The sequence below is a fragment of the Bos indicus genome, chromosome 7 (assembly GCF_029378745.1).
Source record: "Bos indicus isolate NIAB-ARS_2022 breed Sahiwal x Tharparkar chromosome 7, NIAB-ARS_B.indTharparkar_mat_pri_1.0, whole genome shotgun sequence".
Classification (NCBI taxonomy): Eukaryota; Metazoa; Chordata; class Mammalia; order Artiodactyla; family Bovidae; genus Bos; species Bos indicus.
The window spans coordinates 95,506,980-95,527,504 of NC_091766.1; the positions used below are offsets into that span (position 1 = coordinate 95,506,980).

Here is a 20,525-nt window from a genome sequence, read left to right on the forward strand (position 1 = left end):
AGAGTATTATAAATAGCCTTCAACACTGAGCAGTCCTTAAGAACTGTATATTTGTGGGAATAGTAATTTTTACAGGCTCGACAATTATGTTAAAAATAATGTGCTAAAATCTAAAATATCTAAAAAAAAAACAAACAAACTCTAAAACTATAGCCAGATTTTGCAAACTTGATATAAAACAGTCCCATCTTGGTTAACAGATTTTCTTAGTTTCCTTGTGGTGACATTGAGTTAAAGAATGGAGGCCAACTTCAGGAACAGAACCATCAACTAAAAACGTTTTCTTCTGCCCTGTATGAGAGCAGAAATTTTTACTACTTCCATGGCTAAATCACAATTTTAACAGTCTTTAGGTGAAAGCTATTCTTGGAGAAAAAAGTAACAATGACTGTAGAATTTCTATTAATTTAATTGACTCTTCAAGGATTTAAAATCATTTATTTTTGAAAAGTTATCTAGACATTAAATCTGGTGCTACTGATACTTATAACACTGCTAGCTCTGGAGAACTTGAACCCGAAACACCATTCATTTATATGCTCACCTATAGAAAATGCTGGAGAAATGATATAAAAATAAATGACTCAACTGAATTTGAATTTTGCTCCGACACTATATTTAGGGACTGTGTCACAATTATAGAAGAATATCAGAGTGTTAGCAAACAAAGAAAACTGAGAAATACTTTTACTTGTTTCATAACTGAAATAAAACAAAAAAATCATATTAAATAAAATATCTTGTCTAACAAGTAAACTACTTCTAAATAACCACTGTGGTAATATTGTTAAGAGTTTCTTTATATGACCCCAGCAGATGTTAGTCGCTCAGTCATAACTCTTTGCAACCTCTTTGCAACCTCATGACCTGTAGCTTCCCAGGCTCCTCTGTCCATGAAATTTTCCAGGCAAGAATACTGGAGTGGGTTGCCACTTCCTACTCCAGGGGATGCTCCTGACCCAGGAAAGGAACCCCCATCTCTTGCATCTCCTGCATTGATAGGCAGATTCTTTACCACTAGCACCACCTGGGGAGCCTTGACCTCAGCAGAGTGTCATAGTAAAGCTGGTGTAGCATTTACAGCCATGCTTGTAAATACAGCTGATTCTGGTGTCTGAGTAGCTCACGTGGCTGGCTGTGTTCTGACATGGAAACATTTGTCCCACAGTCTGTCACGATGTGTATCAAAATGTTTTTTCTTCCTTCTTACATGGCTGGTGCCTAATTTTTTTATTATTATTATTATTTTTTTAGCCAAGTGGGCAGAGCTTAAAACATATATACCTTCTCCTTGGCCTCTCTAAGGAGTGATCAAAGTTCCTTTGGGTCCTTACTGATGGGCTAACTTTAAAAGTGCTTCTGAGTGTTTAAAAGTGAGCTTGTGGGTCAGTAGCCTTTCATTCATACTTACCATGTCTGCAATTCGCAAAGTCCAAGTGCCTATTGGGTTCTCTCCCCACGTGTGAACAGACATGAAGTCCCAGTTCTTAAAGCCATTGGGAGAGGTGTCCCGCTCTCTTTCAGCCAACAGTACGGTGCTGGTTCCTGTTTTCATGCAAGAAACACAAGTTAATGTGTGTCCTGACAGAACCGATAGCAGGACGCACTCCAGCGTTTGATAACTGAAAAAGAAAGCGGGGAGACATAAGCCTTCTTAATTTCCCTTTGAATATAATGCCAGGATGACAACATGCCCAAGGGAAAAGAAGGTTTATTCCCAGTACGTAGTGCATTGCCTGGCATATAATATGTTCTCAGTAAATATCCTAGAAAAATACATAATGGCTGGATATATTGAATAAGGTTTATTTGAATAAGGAGAACTCAGAGAACTATGCTTATGAACTACATTGAAGAAGAGGGTCAGAGACCTAACATACATATTAATGGAACTATCATTTTGAAATTTAAGAGAAAAATTTTTAAATTTAATAGGTTCCTGGGTCTATAATGTAGCATAGACATACTAAAACCATGTATAATTTACTAATATCTTTTGATATAAAAATTCCTAGTAAGAGTTATTGTAAATTTTCACATCCAAGTTCTCTATAGATCAGTAAATAATATTTTCAAGAGAAAATGTCAGTAAAAAAGCATTCTACCAGTATTTGGGGCCAGTTCCCAGATGTTAAGAAAGCACATTTCCAAAATTAACAAAGCCAGCTCCAAACCTCTAGTAAGTTCATATTCTAGAAGGATGTTATAGAGATAGCTCATCTTTTTCATACATCACTTATAGGAATTGAATTTAGTCACTTGAATCCTATTAAAGTATAAAAAAGGATTGGGACAGCTTCTCCTAGTTGGACTGTAGCTTATATTTCACAAACTACCACCCATGATCTTGTTTGATTTAGTAACTTTTCAGGAAAGGACAAATAATATATCATATCATATACCCTTAATCATGTAATTGTGGAAAATTTCTTTAATCTTCCTAACTCTCATAGATCAGAATTCTCAGTTTTTTAATTAATTCCTTGGATGTGTCTGATGTATCTGTCAGTTTAATTATTAGACTTTCACTAATGAGAGAAATGAATGATATGGATCAGTGACGTGGGAAAATGAACACAGTTTCAAAATGCATAACTCAGAGGGTTTATTAATTGGTATTATCTGAGTAAATGTCATTCTTCGCTTATCTAAGGATCAGGTGAAATAAACAGGGTAGATAGAGTTCTGATGCCAAAAAAAAATAAAGCATATTTTTTAAGTCGTAAAAGTATCTATTGAAAGACTTAGGCCTATATATAAGCAAAAATCAATCATCGATTTGAAATCATTTAATTTATGCTTAAAAATTTAAACACATAGTTTAGAATAAATTGAAATTTTTTTTTTTTTTTGAAATTTTTTTTTTTTAAACTTACCAGCGGCCGAAGTGAGGGTGACATGAAGGTCTCCTCTGCGGGAATATTCAATTGTTGCTTCAAATTGCACATGTTCCAGTGACTTGATAGCATTTTCTTGACCTTCACAAGCTCTTGTTGGAATTTCTATGATGACTTCTCCATTAGCTTTCAGGGCTCTAAATACATTAAAGAATCATCAGTGAACAAAGTTGCATCTCTTCCTTACATTTTATGGAAATGTGTACACAGCACTCTTAAGTAGATACTCGGCTAGGCGTGTTATCTCTGTTATGAGTAGAACCCCATGAAGACAGACCGGCAAATCTCTGGAGGAGGAAATGGCAAGCCATTCCAGTAATCTTGCCTGGAAAATCCAAGGACAGAGGAGCCTGGCAAGCTATAGTCCATAGGGTCTCAAAGAGTCAGGACTGAGCATGCCAGCACGCATACATACAGATAAACAGAGCAGAGTAGAAACCCAGAAATAAACCCACCCATTAGACCTGAAACTGTAAAACTTCTAGAAGAAAACATAGGGACAAAGTTTCACGATCTTGGTCTTGGCAGTGATTTAATGGATATGACAATAAGAACACAGGCAGCAAAAGATAAATAAAAATAAACAAGTAGGACCACATCAAAAAGCCTCTGCACAGCAAAGGAAACAGACTGAAAAGGCAGCCTAAGAACAGTAGACAATACGTGATAAACGGCTAATCTCTAAAATACACAAGAACTCCTATAACTTAATAGCAAAAATCCTAACAATCTGATTCAAACAATGAGCTGAGGACCTGAATAGACATTTCTCCAAAGAAGACATACAAATGGCAAATAGATATGTGGGGGACGGGGGACAAAGTTCACAGTAATTAATCATCAGGGAAATTCAAATCAAGACCCAAATCAAGATACCTATCAAGATCAGGATGACTATTACTTAAAAAAAAATAAATAAAAAAGATAAGAAAAGACAAGTGTTGGTGAGGATGTGGAGAAATTGGAGCTCTTGCACAATTGGTGGGAATGCAAAATGGCACAGCCAGTATGTAAAACAATATGAAACTTCCTTAAAAAATAAAACTACCAAAGTGAAGAGGAACTCAAAAGCCTCTTGATGAAAGTGAAAGTGGAGAGTGAAAAAGTTGGCTTAAAGTTCAACATTCAGAAAACGAAGATCATGGCATCCGGTCCCACCACTTCATGGGAAATAGATGGGGAAACGGTGGAAACAGTGTCAGACTTTATTTTTCTGGGCTCCAAAATCACTGCAGATGGTGACTGCAGCCATGAAATTAAAAGACACTTACTCCTTGGAAGGAAAGTTATGACCAACCTAGATAGCATATTCAAAAGCAGAGACATTACTTTGCCAACAAAGGTTCGTTTAGTCCAGGCTATGGTTTTTCCTGTGGTCATGTATGGATGTGACAGTTGGACTGTGAAGAAGGCTGAGCGCCGAAGAATCGATGCTTTTGAACTGTGGTGTTGGAGAAGACTCTTGAGAGTCCCTTGGACTGCAAGGAGATCCAACTAGTCCATTCTGAAGGAGATCAGCCCTGGGATTTCTTTGGAGGGAATGATGCTAAAGCTGAAACTCCAGTACTTTGGCCACCTCATGGAAAGAGTTGATTCATTGGAAAAGACCCTGATGCTGGGAGGGATTGGGGCAGGAGGAAAAGGGGATGACAGAGGATGAGATGGCTGGATGGCATCACTGACTCGATGGACGTGAGTCTGGGTGAACTCTGGGAGTTGGTGATGGACAGGGAGGCCTGGCGTGCTGCGATTCATGGGGTCGCAAAGAGTCAGACACAACTGAGTGACTGATCTGATCTGATCTGATCTGATGAGCCAGCAATCTCACTTCTGGATATTTATTCAAAAGAATTGAACTCAGGGTCTCAAAGAGTTACTAGCATCCCCATGTTCATTGCAGTATTATTCTTAATAGCCAAGCTGTGGGAACAACCTCAATATTCCTCAATAGATGAATGGATAAGGAAAATATGATATTTATATACAATGGAACATTAACTTTAAAAAAGAAGGAAATTCTGCTATATGTGACAGTATGGATACAACATGAGGATATTATGCTGGGCGAATGAACCAGCCACAGGTAGATAAATATTGCATAATTCTATTCATACAAGATGTCTAAAATAGTCAAATTCATAGACTCAGACAGTGGAATGTTGGTTGCCTTGGGCTTGTTGGGGTGGGGGGATGGAGAGTTACTAATCAGTGGGCATCAAGTTTCAGTTAAGCAAGATGAGTAAGTTCTAAAGATCAGCTATACATTGTACCAATAGTTAACAGTTATGTATTGTACACTTAACAACTTAAGGGGGTAGATCTCATGTTGAGTTCTGAACATAAGGGGAGAAAAGTAAATGGTAAGGAACATAAACACAGATATTTGAATGCAATAAACTATTTGTTATGGCATCAAATTCAAACAGGTTTCTCTTATATTAATCCAAAAATGGTCCATTACTGAAACATACCTTTTTCAGAAATGATTTTATCTCCCTAACGCATGCCCTCCAAGCCTCCCACCCTTGGGTATTTTGTGTGAGTGTGCCTTCAGTATAGTTGTGGTTGTCTTGATACCAGATTCTGCTTCTGCACCCAGAATGTAGATGGACAAGTATATTCGAAATGAAAGCCTTGGGGCATAAAGCGGGGTTCTTTTGGAAGTCGGTTTTGGGTAACACTGGTTGGCAAGTACTGCATCTCATCAATTCTAAGATGCATTAAAAAAAATTTAACATCTTTGAATTTGGGATGAATTTTAATAAGATGATTTGTAATAGTTTAATTGGCCGTGATTTTTCTTAGTGGTCTATAGAACAGTGGAGCACATTCAGTTCAGTCACTCAGTCATGTCCGACTCTTGGCGACCCCATGAACTGCAGCATGCCAGGCTTCCCTATCCATCACCAACTCCTGGAGCTTGCTCAAACTCATATCCACCGAGTTGGTGCACATTAGCTTACTGCTATATTGTTGGAGATGGGCTATGAAAGGAAACTACAAGTGTGTTGTTAACATGATTTGCAAATCTTCAGTCTCTGTGACCTCTCATGGAGCCACAGGGAACACTGGCAAATGCCATCCCCATCTACTTCAGAAGGGCAGGGGAGAAAAATTAGGCAGAGTGACAAGCATCATTCTCAAATAGTGCCATGGCACACAATTGTTTAAAATTCCTGGAGACACTTACCTGGGCTCAAAGTCATTGTCCTTGACAACACATTCCTTCTTCTCAGGCACACTGCTCCAGGTGCTGGGATCAGCCAAATCCACCAGAGCTTTGGCATTTAGCAGCCCGAATCCAAATCGACTGTTCACCATCAAGCCTGCTCCGTTCTTTTTCCATCCAGGGTTATTGGCCAGTGGGTCATACTCAGAGGTCCATACAACCAAGTGCTGCATATCTCGCCAGGTGAGATTGGGACTGGACAGGAAGTGACCGAAAGAATGTTCAGGGGCAAAAAGGAGTTTCCTTGCAAAAGCAAGTGTTAAAAACAAGCATCTCCATTCAGAGATGGTGAGGTGTCTTTTTGCAACTGTGCCTCTGTAATTTTAATGTGCATCACTATTGGTATATCTTTCATTCAGAATTAAAAATTCAGTCTTATAAATTATTAAATTTTGGTTTTCAGTGCTGTAGAAATGTAGGACCAAGATCTAATGACTTACACTTGACTGGAGCAAAGATTAAAAATGATGACACTTCCTTTGTGTCCTCCATCCTTATGCTGTCCCTTATCAGCCTTAGAATTTTCAACATTGTGAACCCACAGTTGAGGTCTTGACTTAGATTTAGACACAGACTGGTTACCCACTCCTAAATGTTTTTTTGTCTCTTTTTTTATATGGCAAAAGTGTCAAGAAGCTCTTAGCGACTTGAGCTCATTCTTACAAGCACCATGCTGAACAGAGTGGGAATATGCAAGAAAGTAGTTCATGTCTTTAAGAAGCTTCAGTCAGTTCAGTTGCTCAGTCATGTCCGACTCTTTGAAACCCCATGGACTGCAGCACATGAGGCTTCAAATCCAGTAAAAGAACTAGTCTTTTTAAAAACTGTATCTATTGAATCCTGTATTCATAGCATAATGTACTGTTGGACTTACACCCGTGGTGGATTCATATTGATGTATGGCAAAACCAATACAATATTGTAAAGTAAAAATAATAATAATAAAAAAATGATAAAAAGGCAAAATATTCAGATTAATACTTGTTTGGCCAGTAATATAGCATGTAATCAAATTACTTAAAAAAAGAAATAATTCTTTGGGAATGGAAGGGTTCTAGGAAGGCTCTTCTAGGAGGAAATATTTTGAGATGAACTTTAAAGGATGGGTAGAACATTAAGAAGTGGAGAGAGAGAATGAGAGATGAGGCAATGGAGCAAAACCTCTGAGCAGGGGAAATATAGGATATGCCCAGAGTATGGTAACAGTCTGGTTTATTGGAGCAGGGAAGAGGTGAGGAGGAATACTGAGCCAGGTGGTGAGGACCTTGAATGCCAGGAAAAGGAGCTTATACTTTATCCTTTGGGCAAGGGGGCACCATCGAGGATTTTTGAGCAATGAAATGGTATAATCAGAAGTCTTGGTAAAATTAATTTAATAGCAACATAAGGATAAATCAGAGGTGCATGGGTGTGTTGGGTCTCTTAATAATGAAGACAAAGCCTTCCCTTATTTAAGATTTCAACTCCCCCCAAATACTCCTGTGCTCTCTTATCTTGCTGTACTTTGTTTTTATTCTTTTATACTGCTTATCATCTAGTAACATACTGAGCAACTCATTTCTTTTGTGTGTTATTAGCATCTGTCTCACCTCCTAGAATCAGCAATGAAAAGGGCTGAGATTTTTATCCTTCTTGTTCTCTGATGTGCACCAACCACTCAAAAGAATGCTAGGCACAGGGTATATGCTGGGTAAATATTAGCTGGTTGGATGGTTGAACGTGTCTAAGTGTTGTTGCTGCTGCTGCTGCTGCTGCTACTAAGTCGCTTCAGTCATGTCTGACTCTGTGTGACCCCATAGACGGCAACCTACAAGGCTCCCCCGTCCCTGGGATTCTCCAGGCAAGAACACTGGAGTGGGTTGCCATTTCCTTCTCCATGAATGAAAGTGAAAACTAAACATTAAGTCGCTCAGTCATGTCTGACTCTTTGAGACCCCATGGACTGCAGCCTCAGATCAGTCGCTCAGTCGTGTCTGACTCTTTGCAACCCCATGAATCGCAGCACGCCAAGGCCTCCCTGTCCATCACCAACTCCCAGAGTTCACTCAGACTCACGTCCATCGAGTCAGTGATGCCATCCAGCCATCTCATCCTCTGTCGTCCCCTTCTCCTCCTGCCCCCAATCCCTCCCAGCATCAGGGTCTTTTCCAATGAGTCAACTCTTCACATGAGGTGGCCAAAGTACTGGAGTTTCAGCTTCAGCATCATTCCTTCCAAAGAAATCCCAGGGCTGATCTCCTTCAGAATGGACTGGTTGAATCTCCTTGCAGTCCAAGGGACTCTCAAGAGTCTTCTCCAACACCACAGTTCAAAAGCATCAATTCTTTGGTGCTCAGCCTTCTTCACAGTCCAACTCTCACATCCATACATGACCACAGGAAAAACCATAGCCTTGACTAGACGAACCTTTGTTGGCAAAGTAATGTCTCTGCTTTTGAATATGCTATCTAGGTTGGTCATAGCTTTCCTTCCAAGGAGTAAGCGTCTTTTAATTTCATGGCTGCAGTCACCATCTGCAGTGATTTTGGAGCCCAGAAAAATAAAGTCTGACACTGTTTCCACTGTTTCCCCATCTATTTCCCATGAAGTGGTGGGACCAGATGCCATGATCTTTGTTTTCTGAATGTTGAGCTTTCAGCCAACTTTTTCACTCTCCACTTTCACTTTCATCAAGAGGCTTTTGAGTTCCTCTTAACTTTTTGCCATAAGGGTGGTGTCATCTGCATATCTGAGGTTATTGATATTTCTCCCGGCAATCTTGATTCCAGCTGTGTTTCTTCCAGTCCAGCGTTTCTCATTTTGTACTCTGCATATAAGTTAAATAAACAGGGTGGCAATATACAGCCTTGACGAACTCCTTTTCCTATTTGGAACCAGTCTGTTGTTCCATGTCCAGTTCTAACTGTTGCTTCCTGACCTGCATACAAATTTCTCAAGAGGCAGATCAGGTGGTCTGGTATTCCCATCTCTTTCAGAATTTTCCACAGTTGATTATGATCCACACAGTCAAAGACTTTGGCATAGTCAATAAAGCAGAAATAGATGTTTTTCTGGAACTCTCTTGCTTTTTTGATGATCCAGCAGATGTTGGCAATTTGATCTCTGGTTCCTCTGCCTTTTCTAAAACCAGCTTGAACATCAGGAAGTTCACGGTTCACATATTGCTGAAGCCTGGCTTGAGAATTTTGAGCATTACTTTACTAGCATGTCAGATGAGTGGAATTTGTGGTAGTTTGAGCATTCTTTGGGATTGGAATGAAAACTGACCTTTTCCAGTCCTGTGGCCACTTCTGAGTTTTCCAAATTCGCTGGCATATTGAGTGCAGCACTTTCACAGCATCATCTTTCAGGATTTGGAATAGCTCAACTGGAATTCCATCACCTCCACTAGCTTTGTTTGTAGTGATGCTTTCTAAGGCCCACTTGACTTCACATTCCAGAATGTCTGGCTCTAGGTCAGTGATCACACCATCATGATTATCTGGGTCATGAAGATCTTTTTTGTACAGTTCTTCTGTGTATTCTTGCCATCTCTTCTTAATATCTTCTGCTTCTATTAGGTCCATACCATTTCTGTCCTTTATCGAGCTCACCTTTGCATGAAATGTTCCTTTGGTATTTCTGATTTTCTTGAAGAGATTCCTAGTCTTTCCCATTCTGTTGTTTTCCTCTATTTCTTTGCATTGATCACTGAAGAAGGCTTTCTTATCTCTTCTTGCTATTCTTTGGAACTCTGGATTCAGATGTTTATATCTTTCCTTTTCTCCTTTGCTTTTCGCTTCTCTTCTTTTCACAGCTATTTGTAAGGCCTCCCCAGACAGCCATTTTCCTTTTTTGCATTTCTTTTCTATGGGAATGGTCTTGATCCCTGTCTCCTGTACAATGTCACGAACCTCATTCCATTGTTCATCAGGCACTCTATCTCTCAGATCTAGGCCCTTAAATCTATTTCTCACTTCCACTGTATAATCATAAGGGATTTGATTTAGGTCATACCTGAAGGACTGCAGCCTACTAGCCTTAAATACAATTTTAAAACTTACTGCCATTAGTCATTAGAAGTCTTTCATGATCCCAGGCCTTTCCTTAGCTTTGAGACCTGCATTGTTTCTATCAGGCCAGTCAAGCCTTATTTAGATAAAGAAATGCCTAAGTTGCATCCTCCAGGCTTCTGTCTTATCACCAGGTTGTGAAACAGCCAACAGGGGAGTCTGGCTCAGTTTGCTGTTGTCTCCCCAGAGCTGATCATGGGCGGATTTAACAATCCCTCAGTGACAACAGGGGGTGGTGCACACTCCTAAACATGGAGGAGTCTGCTCCTGGTTACAATCCCAGTCCTCATAAGAAGCTTTACAAAGTCTGTATCTGGTGGCCTCGTGGGCACGCTGCCCTCTGCATGCCAGCCTGGGTGCCAAGCCCACGTATCGCCCTCTCTTAAGGGAGCTGTAGTAGTCAAGGACTCCAGTCCTCCTCTCCCAGCAAGCTCTTCACATATTTACATTCCTGGGCCTTCTTATCTGAGGTCTTGGGCAGCTCGGCCAAGGCCTCCTGATGGGGGCAAGAGGGGGAAACCTTGAAAACACCTCTCCCCACTCTGACTCAGTGCCCAGGACTTCTCCACTCCCAGCCTTACCCATCACCCCCACCCTATCCCAGAGGCTTGCGTTGGCTCCCTCAACAGTGAGACAACAAGCCCCCATGTCCATACTTTTAACCTGACCTTCAACTGGTGCACCTTTCCATGGTGGGGGTGGGGGGGATGGATCAGGGAAAGTTGGTGTTTTCTCTGGTTTTAGACTCTGGCTTACACCGTCATGGTAAGTCATTGAAGGCTTAACTCTTTCATTTTTGGTGTGTTACTTTAAAGCTGCTCTGACTCCTAGAAGCTTAATATGCTTTCTCTCTGCTCAGCTGAGCTCCTGGCAAATGTCAGGCTTCAACCCAGGGAGTGACTGATAGAGCCCTTGGAAAGACTCTAGTTCAGTGATTCTCCAAGGTTCAAGGCTGCTTACATCATAATCACCCGGTACACTTGCAAATAATGAAAATTCTTGAGTCCCACCCTGAACCGACTGAGCCAAAATACTTGAGGGTAGGGAGGGATTTTATATTTGAAAAAGCTATCCAGCCAGTTTTGTGTTACAGCTACAATAATAGGAGTTGAAAGAAAGAATACAAGTATCTATCTAATTAAGGTAATTAGAAGTCACTGGGGTCAGAATCATGGCGTCAGAATAGGGAGTAGTAAAAAGCACATTAAATTATATTCTATTACCAAGGACCTGTGTGACCTTAAGCAAGCCACTTCGTCTCCCTGGGCCTGAGTGGACTCACCTCTTGGATGAGAGGTCGAGTATGACAGTCTGACCTCCAATCTGCCCAGGATCATATATATTCTCCTTCATTGTAGATCTCGTATCCACACTGGCCATCCCACGTTGATGAATAATTAACTAGCTGAGCAGAAATGGCTGTTTTCTCCATGTGGAAACTAATTCTGGCCTATATAGCGTGTTATTGAAATTCGTGCTTCCTTCTAGTCTTTTAAAAGGAGTTTTAGGTCAAAGCCTCTTACCAAAGGTGGTCTCACTGAGCTAGGCTGTGGGCCACATGCCAGTTTACCTCTTGGACTCTCGTGTGTGTGTGTGTGCACGGGTGTGTGTGTGTGTGTGTGCACGTGTGTGTGTGTGTGTGTTGGGATGAGGATAGGTACCAAGGAAGTAAAAGTCATGGTCTTGATAATCATGCTAATCAAACACGAAGCAGATTTCTATAGTTAGAGCATTGGTTTTTATTCACTTGCAGGTTTTGTTTTATTTTTGATTATCTTCTTTTACCTATTCTTTGCAAAATATCCAAAGAGGCTTCATTGTCAGGCAGTTAGGAAAATTAAGGCTATTTCTCTAACAGAGTTATTTTTCATTTGAGTGATTGCATTTCATAAAGTGAAAGGGACCTTCTAACAGCAGTGCATCTCATTCCTGACAGCCTTCCTCTGTTAATTAGCATCTCGCTCCTTGATGGCATCCACAATAATTAAATTTTTTAAAATCTGCATTGGGTTGCTAATCAAGGATATGTTTACAGAAAATAAGGGCTTTGGAATTAAACATTGGAATTAAGCATTGCTTCTAATTAGGAGAATGTAGGTAAAGTATTCTGGAGACAAAATTCTAAAATGAAAAAGTCTTAGAGGCTACCTGGTTTAGCCTCTAATCACAACTAGGAAAGCCTGGATGTTAAAGATTTTAGTTAAAGATTTCTTGGTTACATTTCCCAACCTCTCGAAGCCTCAGTTTCATCCTTAATAAAATGCAATTAATAATTTATATGTCACAAGGATGTTGTAAGAATTAGAGTTAGCATTGTATAGAAAGAGATTAGCACGGGTTATGGCCCATGGTAGTAGCCTGATAAATGCTGAATGCTGTTATTCATGATAAATTTAGCCCAGAGTTGTTCTTCATTCTCCATAGGTGTTACTTAAGGAAGAACACATGGTTAAATGATTCTCCCAATCGTGTTTGTCTACGGACTCTTCTAGAAATTCTGGTATTCCGATTTTCTGAAATAATCATCTGGTATAGACAACTGAATAGAGCAAAGAAAACTGTCCATCTGAGAACAGACATCTCAATAATTTGTATGTACTTTGGCAGGAAGTTTATAAATGTTGAGATAGATTATGTCCATCTTACTGATGACTGAATCAAAATGAAAGGAATTAAATTCTTATGACGTGCACTAGGGAGATCATAGACTCTTAATGTCTCTCAAATCGTGAGCAGCGTAAGAATCTGATGGAACTGCAAACCATTCTCCCCAAAATGCCAGACACACACTCCTAAACATGTCTGCATCTAGTCGCAAAGAAGTTCTTGGGCCCCGTATGTTTTGTAACAATCCGTGGGGCCCCTGCTTTATAAAGTAATCCATTAGGAATCAGCTGAGATTAATGGGCTAGATCATCCTTAGATAATTTTCTCTGTATACCAAAAGAGGAGCTTTGAAATTTTAGAAACCAGATATGACAATTTTAAAATTTCAGTTCTTAGTCAAAATAACATTACATCTGTTCAGCTAGATGAATGTTTCTACTATTCTGGTCACTAGACAAGATGGTTAGGTCTGGCTGGTTATATTTGTACACATCTGATAGGTGTTGGATAGGGAAGACAAGATCTTTAAGGATAGTTTTCTTCTAAAAGCTCCCTGGAGCTAAAACTTATATCCTAAAATCATAAATAACATGATCTTTTTTCCCACCTGTGTAACTGCTTGCCTTCATAAGACCTTACTTCTTCCGCTCTGGACCTCTTCCCACCAATCTCAGCAATTCATGTTAGATGATCTGTATAAGCTGACACCTTCAATTTCAAATTGGAGGATCCTTTTAAAAGGAAAAGGCTAGAAAAAAAATGATCTGATCTGACCCCTCTATTTTATAGATGATTAATTGAGCACTCAACTGGAGATTACTTTGCCTAAGGTCACATAGCTAGTGGTATGCCTGGGACTTGAAGCCAGGTGTTCCCTGCCCTTTTCACTGCTTAGATGATCTTTCCTTAAATTTGGTTTGGGGCTGCCGATGCTAGTCTTAGCTTGTGCCTATAGACTTTGCTCTCTGTCCATCCTCTACCTGTTGAAACTGAGCTCAGATTCTGAGCACAGCTTTTCTGCTGGACCCAAGAGCTTCAGATTTGCTTGTTTCTGATTGAGCATCTGGATTTGCTCTTCCCTAATCAGATATCTTTCCAGCTCCTCCAAGTAGGTCGGCCTCACTCAGCCTGTCTTGCTTAGCTGCCGTGGCCATCATAACTGAGATACCAGAGACTAAACCGCAACTCCACAGGTGGTCCCAGGGCTCCTGGAGTGATGCTGGGCTCTCTAGCAACTGCACATCTTTTCCAGCTATGGCCCAGGCCAAGGCACTCTGTTCTTCTGCTACCGTGAACCTCATCTACTGAACATGAATGAGGGGACTGCTTTGTCTTCTCTGTAGAGAATATGGATGATATTCTAGGGTAACCTGCTTATTAGGAAGGATAATAGTAATCTGTAAGTTTAAACATTTCCTCTATCACTCAACCATAGCACCTGACTTAACATTTAAAGATTTCTCACCGCACAACATCAGAAAGCAGAAATAAGGATGAATAAAAAGGTGTGGCCATATAGTGTGAGACAGACTTTTTTTCCTCTGTATTAAGTATTAGACTATTGAATAACTATTTTGAAGGGGAAATGTTGCTAAATCCCTTTTTGGTAGCATACACTAAGATAAATTCCAGGGGGATTTAGAAAATAAATATCTAATAAAAGACACATAAATGTATATTTATATAATTTGGGGTTGCAAGGATTTTCCTGAGCATAAAAAAAAAGGGAAAAAAAGAACTTAGAGACTGATAAAGGTAACTGTATACATAGTAACTTCATTAAATTAAAAATTACATGTAAATAAAATTAAAAGATAAATGTCAACTAACCGAGCATTAGTAGCTTTTCTAACTAAGACCATAAAACAAAATCAAGGTCATAAACAGCAATCACAGATGATAAATGGCAAAAGAATATAAAATATTGAGCTTCATTAGTAATGAAATAAAGCATATAAAGATGAGATGCCATTTTCAACTATCAAAGTAGCAAACATTTAAAAGATAAATATAGGTTTGATAAGGCTTTAGGAAACTGGCACTTTCACACATATATTGCTGATGGGAATATAAAATGGTACAGTCTTTCTAGACTAACTTGACAATATGTATCAGGATCATTAAAGTAGGCATTCCCTTTGACGCCAAAATTTCAGTTGTAAATGTTTATCTTCAGGAAATTATCAGAAACAGTAACTGCTATCAATGGACAAGGGTGTTTAAGCACAAATGGCTTTAGTAAGATTTGCATTTACATAATGACTCCCCTTGTGGCTCAGACGATAAAGCATCTGCCTACAATATGGGAGACCCGAGTTTGATCCCTGGGTCAGGAAGATCCTCTGGAGAAGGTAATGAAAAGATAAAAGTCCTGTTTTTAATTCTTATGTCCCCTGATGTGTTTTGTCAGCTTTACGACTGGGCTAACCCTAACCTAAAAAGAAAAGGGATAGTTTTAAAAACATGGTATTCCTAATACTACCCACAGGAGACTATCTGTGGGTAGTCTCGGTGGGAATAACCAGAAGTGAGAAGGCCTTAGAGCTGAGTGGGAGGAGGGCATGCGTTTCTAAAGGTCAGGGAAGATTGATTTGGATACAGACGGATGAAAAAATTTACAGAATAGTGTGTGAATTAAGATCCCAATTTTGTAAGACAAGTGTGTGCAAGAAACCTACCTCGAGATGTTAACTGGAAGAGAACTTACTATTTTTGGTAGTTTTCTACTATAACTGTATATTCAGAAAAGAATATATGCTATTTAAAAAGAAGGAGAAGCAGCTTCTTACAGGTGATTAGAAGCTTTCTGGGCCTTACTTTGCTTCCAGGGCTAGAGCGAAGATGCCAGCGGCCAGGGGTGCAGAGGCTGAGGTGCCCGTATGGGTCTCCGTGCAGTCGTTGTGCAGGTCAGCGCTCGTCTGGGGGGTATCAGGAGAGAGAAACGTGGGAGAACATGTGAGGCGTGTGATCCTGGCCCTGGGGGTTAACCCTACCAAGGGCTGCATCTGCTCTGATCAGGAAGCCCAGCTGATGCGATTCCCTACTTCCTCTTCTGAACCACAGGCGGATGTTTGCCATCTGCTGATATTTTATCTCCCTCTCCTCTATATGCAACTTGTCTATAATTCTGGCATCAGAATGCCTTTTCTGGGGATGAAGTCCTCCCACTGTGAATTTTTTTTTTTCCTCTACTGAGATTCCCAAATGAAACGCTGTCTGTAAAAAAGGGACTGTTTCAGAATCACTGTGAATCATGCTGGCCCATTAATCATCAGGTCCATTGTGTTTGGCCTGGCATATTTAGAAATTTTGCCTCATTCCCAGCTCCCCATTGCCTTCAGATTGACATTTGCCTGCCTCTTCAGCAAAAGGAAGTTGTGCTGATTTTGGCCACTTGAACTACTTGTGCAAAACGTGTTGAGTGTGTTTCGCTTGCACTCACTGTTGATGTCTTCTGATGGCCAGGAGTTAGCATCATATTTTCACTTTGAAAATGGTGAGTTTTTCAAATGAAAGTGTGCTAGACACAGATCTGGGCTCAAATTCTAAACTTGCCACTCGGTAGATGTGTCCCATGGGCAAGTCACTTGGTTGTCCCTGTCTGTCAAGTGAGGTTGACACTTCTTGACTCATATTCTGAAGCTGAAATGAGATCCTGTCTGTGAAAGCAAATTTTCACACGATGCCATTGCACGTAAGGAATTACCTGGGCTAATTTTAGCTTACTGAAGAGGTTGCTGAAATGAAGGGAAGAAACCAAAAAGACTTCCAATTAGTCTTCCTTAAGGACCACTGTGTTGTTGGTTGAACCAGAAGTTGGGCCAAAGGACTGCTAGCAAGACACCCACCCAGGCTCTTGCACTGTGATTTTCAGCTAGAGATTTCAATGTGTGGGAGGGAAGTGTAAAAAAATAATCTGTTCCATTATCACCTCCTTTGGCTTCCCACTTGGAGTCGCTGAATATCTCAGGTGACAGTGGCTGTGCTCCTCCGAGGGCTGCGGAAGCAAGTTTGCCCTTTTACCTGTTGACGCGAGTAAGCCCCCAGAGATGACTCTGCTGAGGAAGAGGTTTGCGTAAGACAAAGGCTGTGTTACTGCAACTGTCTCAAATAGACACCACCAGCTGTCTCTTCTATGGCTGGTGTACCTAAAGAGGGATCTTTACAAAGATGCAAATTCTTCCTCCTGCTTCGGAGCAGAGTGGCTCAGATGAGGGTCTGTCTATGAAATGGTGACTCCGTGATGGACAACAGGCCATTTTTTTTGAAAAGCTACTCTGGACACCCCTGGGATCATTAAGAGCTGGAGGCTGTGCATGCAGGCAGGACACACGTCTCACAGGCTCCTTTCAAAGGCTCTAAGTTATCTCTGCTGTCAAGAGGCCCTGGGTGGAATGTCACCGTCTCTTTGAGTAATTGAAAATACCAGAATGAGAGGCAGGCCAGGGCTTCCAAGTTGAGACCCCAGTTTTACTGTCTTAACTAGAGTAGGTTGCAGAGACAGAGTTCTAGAAGAGTGATCCTGCATGAAGATCTTAGTTCTGACAATTGTGTTGAGATGTCATTAATATGAATTTTACACACATTCCAAAGGCTAATTATTAGGGGGTTGACCCACAATCTAATTGGATCTTGACCTATTATTTTATTAAGGTCTACATGCTTTAGCTAGTTGGTTCTTCTCTGTGTCAGGAGTTAAGTTTGAGGCTTTCCATTTTTACATTAAAAGTGCCTCTCTTTGTTCTCAAAGCCCCCGAATGGCCCTTCATCATCATGCCCTTGAAGGGAAATCCAATAATTGCCCTTGGCAGTCTGACTCATGGAAGAGAAGGCACAGCCAAGCGTGGGCTGGAGATGCTCTCTGAGCATATAACCTTCCTAAGCTGCTTATTCAGATGCTGAGAAGTTCACCTCAGGGGAAACTTAGGCTGTTATTTTCCTGTAGGTCATCCGTTCTTAGGAGACATAGCTGGTGCATGCTCCATACTTTTATCGTCCACTAAAGGGCAAGTCAGACATTCTCCCTGCTATTAGAGGATCAACAAGTACAAGGATGATAAGCCCCCACAACCCTAAAATCTCCTTTAAGGCTGTTTTCAGGGAGGCATCACACAAGCTGAAGAGCCATTTAGAGTCTTGGTCGTTGAATGACAAGTTGGTGGCTTCTCAGGGCTGAGTTTAGACATGACTGAGGGGCAACAACATCTTAGCAGATGTATCATTATCCCTGAGAGAGAAGACTTCCCAATACATACCCACCCTTCAGGTGAGTAACGTGCGAGTCTCCCTAACTGAGACAGGAAGCTTAAGCAAATCCATCTGACCCAAGGATCCTTTGGAAGGCGAACTGTGCTCTCCTACCTAAGCAGAGAGAGGCAGACAAAAGCAGCTTACGATTCGCTGGTCAGTGTAGTCCCCACTGCTGTAGGAGGTGGCCAGCGTGGAGGAGCACTTCTCTGCGTACCAGGGGGATAGGCCTTGCTGCGAGGCACTGCTGATGGAGATGGTATAGATGCTGTCCGTGTACCCGTCGCAGTCACAGTTGTCTCCCTGACGCCCCCCGTTCCCGGAGGCCCAGACGAAGATAGAGCCCTTTCCTTGTCTGCCCTAAAGGAAAAGCCAAAATTTACCATGTCTGTTATCATCTGCTGAGATTGCTGTCATCGCCCAATAAAATCCCCAAGAAGTATATAAATGCATGCATGAAGTTCTCAGAGACAGGAATTTGTGATCAGTTTTGTCTCCAGGTCCTCCAGCAGGAGGACTCTCCCAAGACTGTGTGTTACAAGCCCCTGGTGGGCTCTGGCATGCTGGTCCTCCTCCATCCTCCTCTCTGGGATGGTGTGGAGTGAGGACTTTTCTTTTCTTTTTTTTCCTTATTATGTGGATTCATAATCTGGCCTTTAGCACTCACTCATTATTATTACTAGTATTTTGGCCGTTCCCTTGGCTTATGTCACTCCATTTGAGTCTTTGAACTTCCTCTCTTCATTTCTGGATGAATCTTCTGGCTGACTGATAGCGTGACAAAATCAGGCATTATTCAGATCTGCTTTGCAGCTGCGTTAAAAGGGACTCTTCAATTGAATGGAACTCGTCAAGGCTACTCTTTCTATGGTTTTTCAATTTGTGCTTTCCAAAGTTTCTACTTTTGTTCCATCCTGTGCAGAACTAGGCCTTAGAATCTTGGCAAGGATGCCCTCAGCCCCAGTTTTAGAGCGACACAAAGGCAGAAGTGTCCACCAGGCACGTGTAGAGAGGGAGGCGGCACGCTCCTGCATTGAAGGCGCCTTTTCAGAGTGTCCGAAAGAAGTCTGGGGAGTAGTTTACCTAGGGTAGACATTCAGAAGCAGCAGGAAAATGAGAAAGGACCTATCCAGAGTACTTTTTTTTTTTTAAGTAAATATTCTAAGAGGAATGAATATCTGTTGAATGTCAGGCCCAAATGGGGAAAACATTAACTTCCATCTCTCTGAAGAATGATTTGGGTCTCTAAATGCAGTTCAAATCATTAACAGCAGCAAGAAATTCACAACCATTTCTTTGCACGTAAGCTAAGTGTTCTTCCCTTCTCTTCCTTTTCCAGTGGTCAGCTTTCATTTCAACTGGGTCTGTGTTAAGCATCTCACCTGTTTGACACCATATTCAAAAGCCTTCTGGGCCAGTCGACCAGGCCCCTCCACGGTTTTCCCATCATCGTTAGGGCCCCAGCTTGCACTGTAAATATCCACATGCCCAGGATTAAATCCAATTGAGCTGGCTTCAATAGCATCGGTCACAATGCCATCTAGCATTCTTATGCCTGAACAGCAAAACAGACAAATACAAAATATGTTGATGTCAGTGTGTGCATGCAGGATGGCACAAGGCTCTTAATATTTTATTCTTCAAAGGACTATCCAAAGAGTCAAAAACAGGGTAACCATTGTATGTCCCAAATGCCTGTGACCCAGCTGCTAACAGCACCATGGGGAGATACAAGCCACTGCCTCCAGAAGCTTTCTTTATCTGCCCTTTAGAGGTAACTATTTGTGCTATGCAGTGGGCATGGTTGTTGTCGATTATAAAATGTCATGGGCATGTAGACACTGCTGTACTTAAATTGGGTAACTGACAAGGACCTACTGTGTAGCACAGGGAACAGTGCTATATGGCAGTCTGGGTGGGAGGGGAGTTTGGGGGAGAGTGGATACATGTATATGTATGGCTGAGTCCCTTTGCTGTTCATCTGAAATGATCACAACATTGTTTGTGAATTGGCTCTACCCCAATACAAAATGAAATGTTTTTAAAAAAGCTAAAGTATAATCAGTAAGAATAAAGGCTTATTTTTCCACTGGAAAAAAATGTCTCCCCTCCCCCTGCTGACCTAATAAGCTGAAAATGATGGGACAGTTTTCAGAAAGAGGCATCAAACAACCCTCTGTCAACATGCCTGCTTATGACTATCCCATCAACGGCTGTGGCCCAGCCAGCGCTTTACAAAGGGCTCTGTACGGGAACCTGTGCAGCTTGAGAAGACCTACCTACAAAAGAAGACTAACAAGTAGGGAAAGAACTCCTGTTTCTAAGCACTGATTGAAAATAACCCAGAGGCCATTCTTTTATGTGTTTGCTAAGAAACATTTGCAAAGGAACATGCTTCCTTTTCTCCTAAATAATTTCAAGGATGAAATCATTGCCATGGATTTCACTCCTGAGGGGGAATCGTTTTTCATCCAGAGAAGGCAGATGCAGTGG

At 41.1% G+C, this 20,525-nt stretch overlaps 1 protein-coding gene across 1 annotated transcript in view; it reads right to left on the bottom strand.

Moving 5' to 3' along the window:
- Window positions 1-20,525, bottom strand: part of PCSK1 (proprotein convertase subtilisin/kexin type 1) — a 46,118-nt gene that overhangs the window by 5,833 nt on the left and 19,760 nt on the right. The window contains exons 7-12 of the mRNA XM_019965438.2: window positions 19,415-19,587; window positions 18,180-18,392; window positions 15,603-15,703; window positions 6,088-6,321; window positions 2,877-3,034; window positions 1,412-1,545 (exon numbers count right to left, since the gene is read on the bottom strand). Coding sequence (XP_019820997.2) covers window positions 1,412-1,545; window positions 2,877-3,034; window positions 6,088-6,321; window positions 15,603-15,703; window positions 18,180-18,392; window positions 19,415-19,587 — 1,013 coding nt within the window. The remainder of the gene's footprint in view (window positions 1-1,411; window positions 1,546-2,876; window positions 3,035-6,087; window positions 6,322-15,602; window positions 15,704-18,179; window positions 18,393-19,414; window positions 19,588-20,525) is intronic.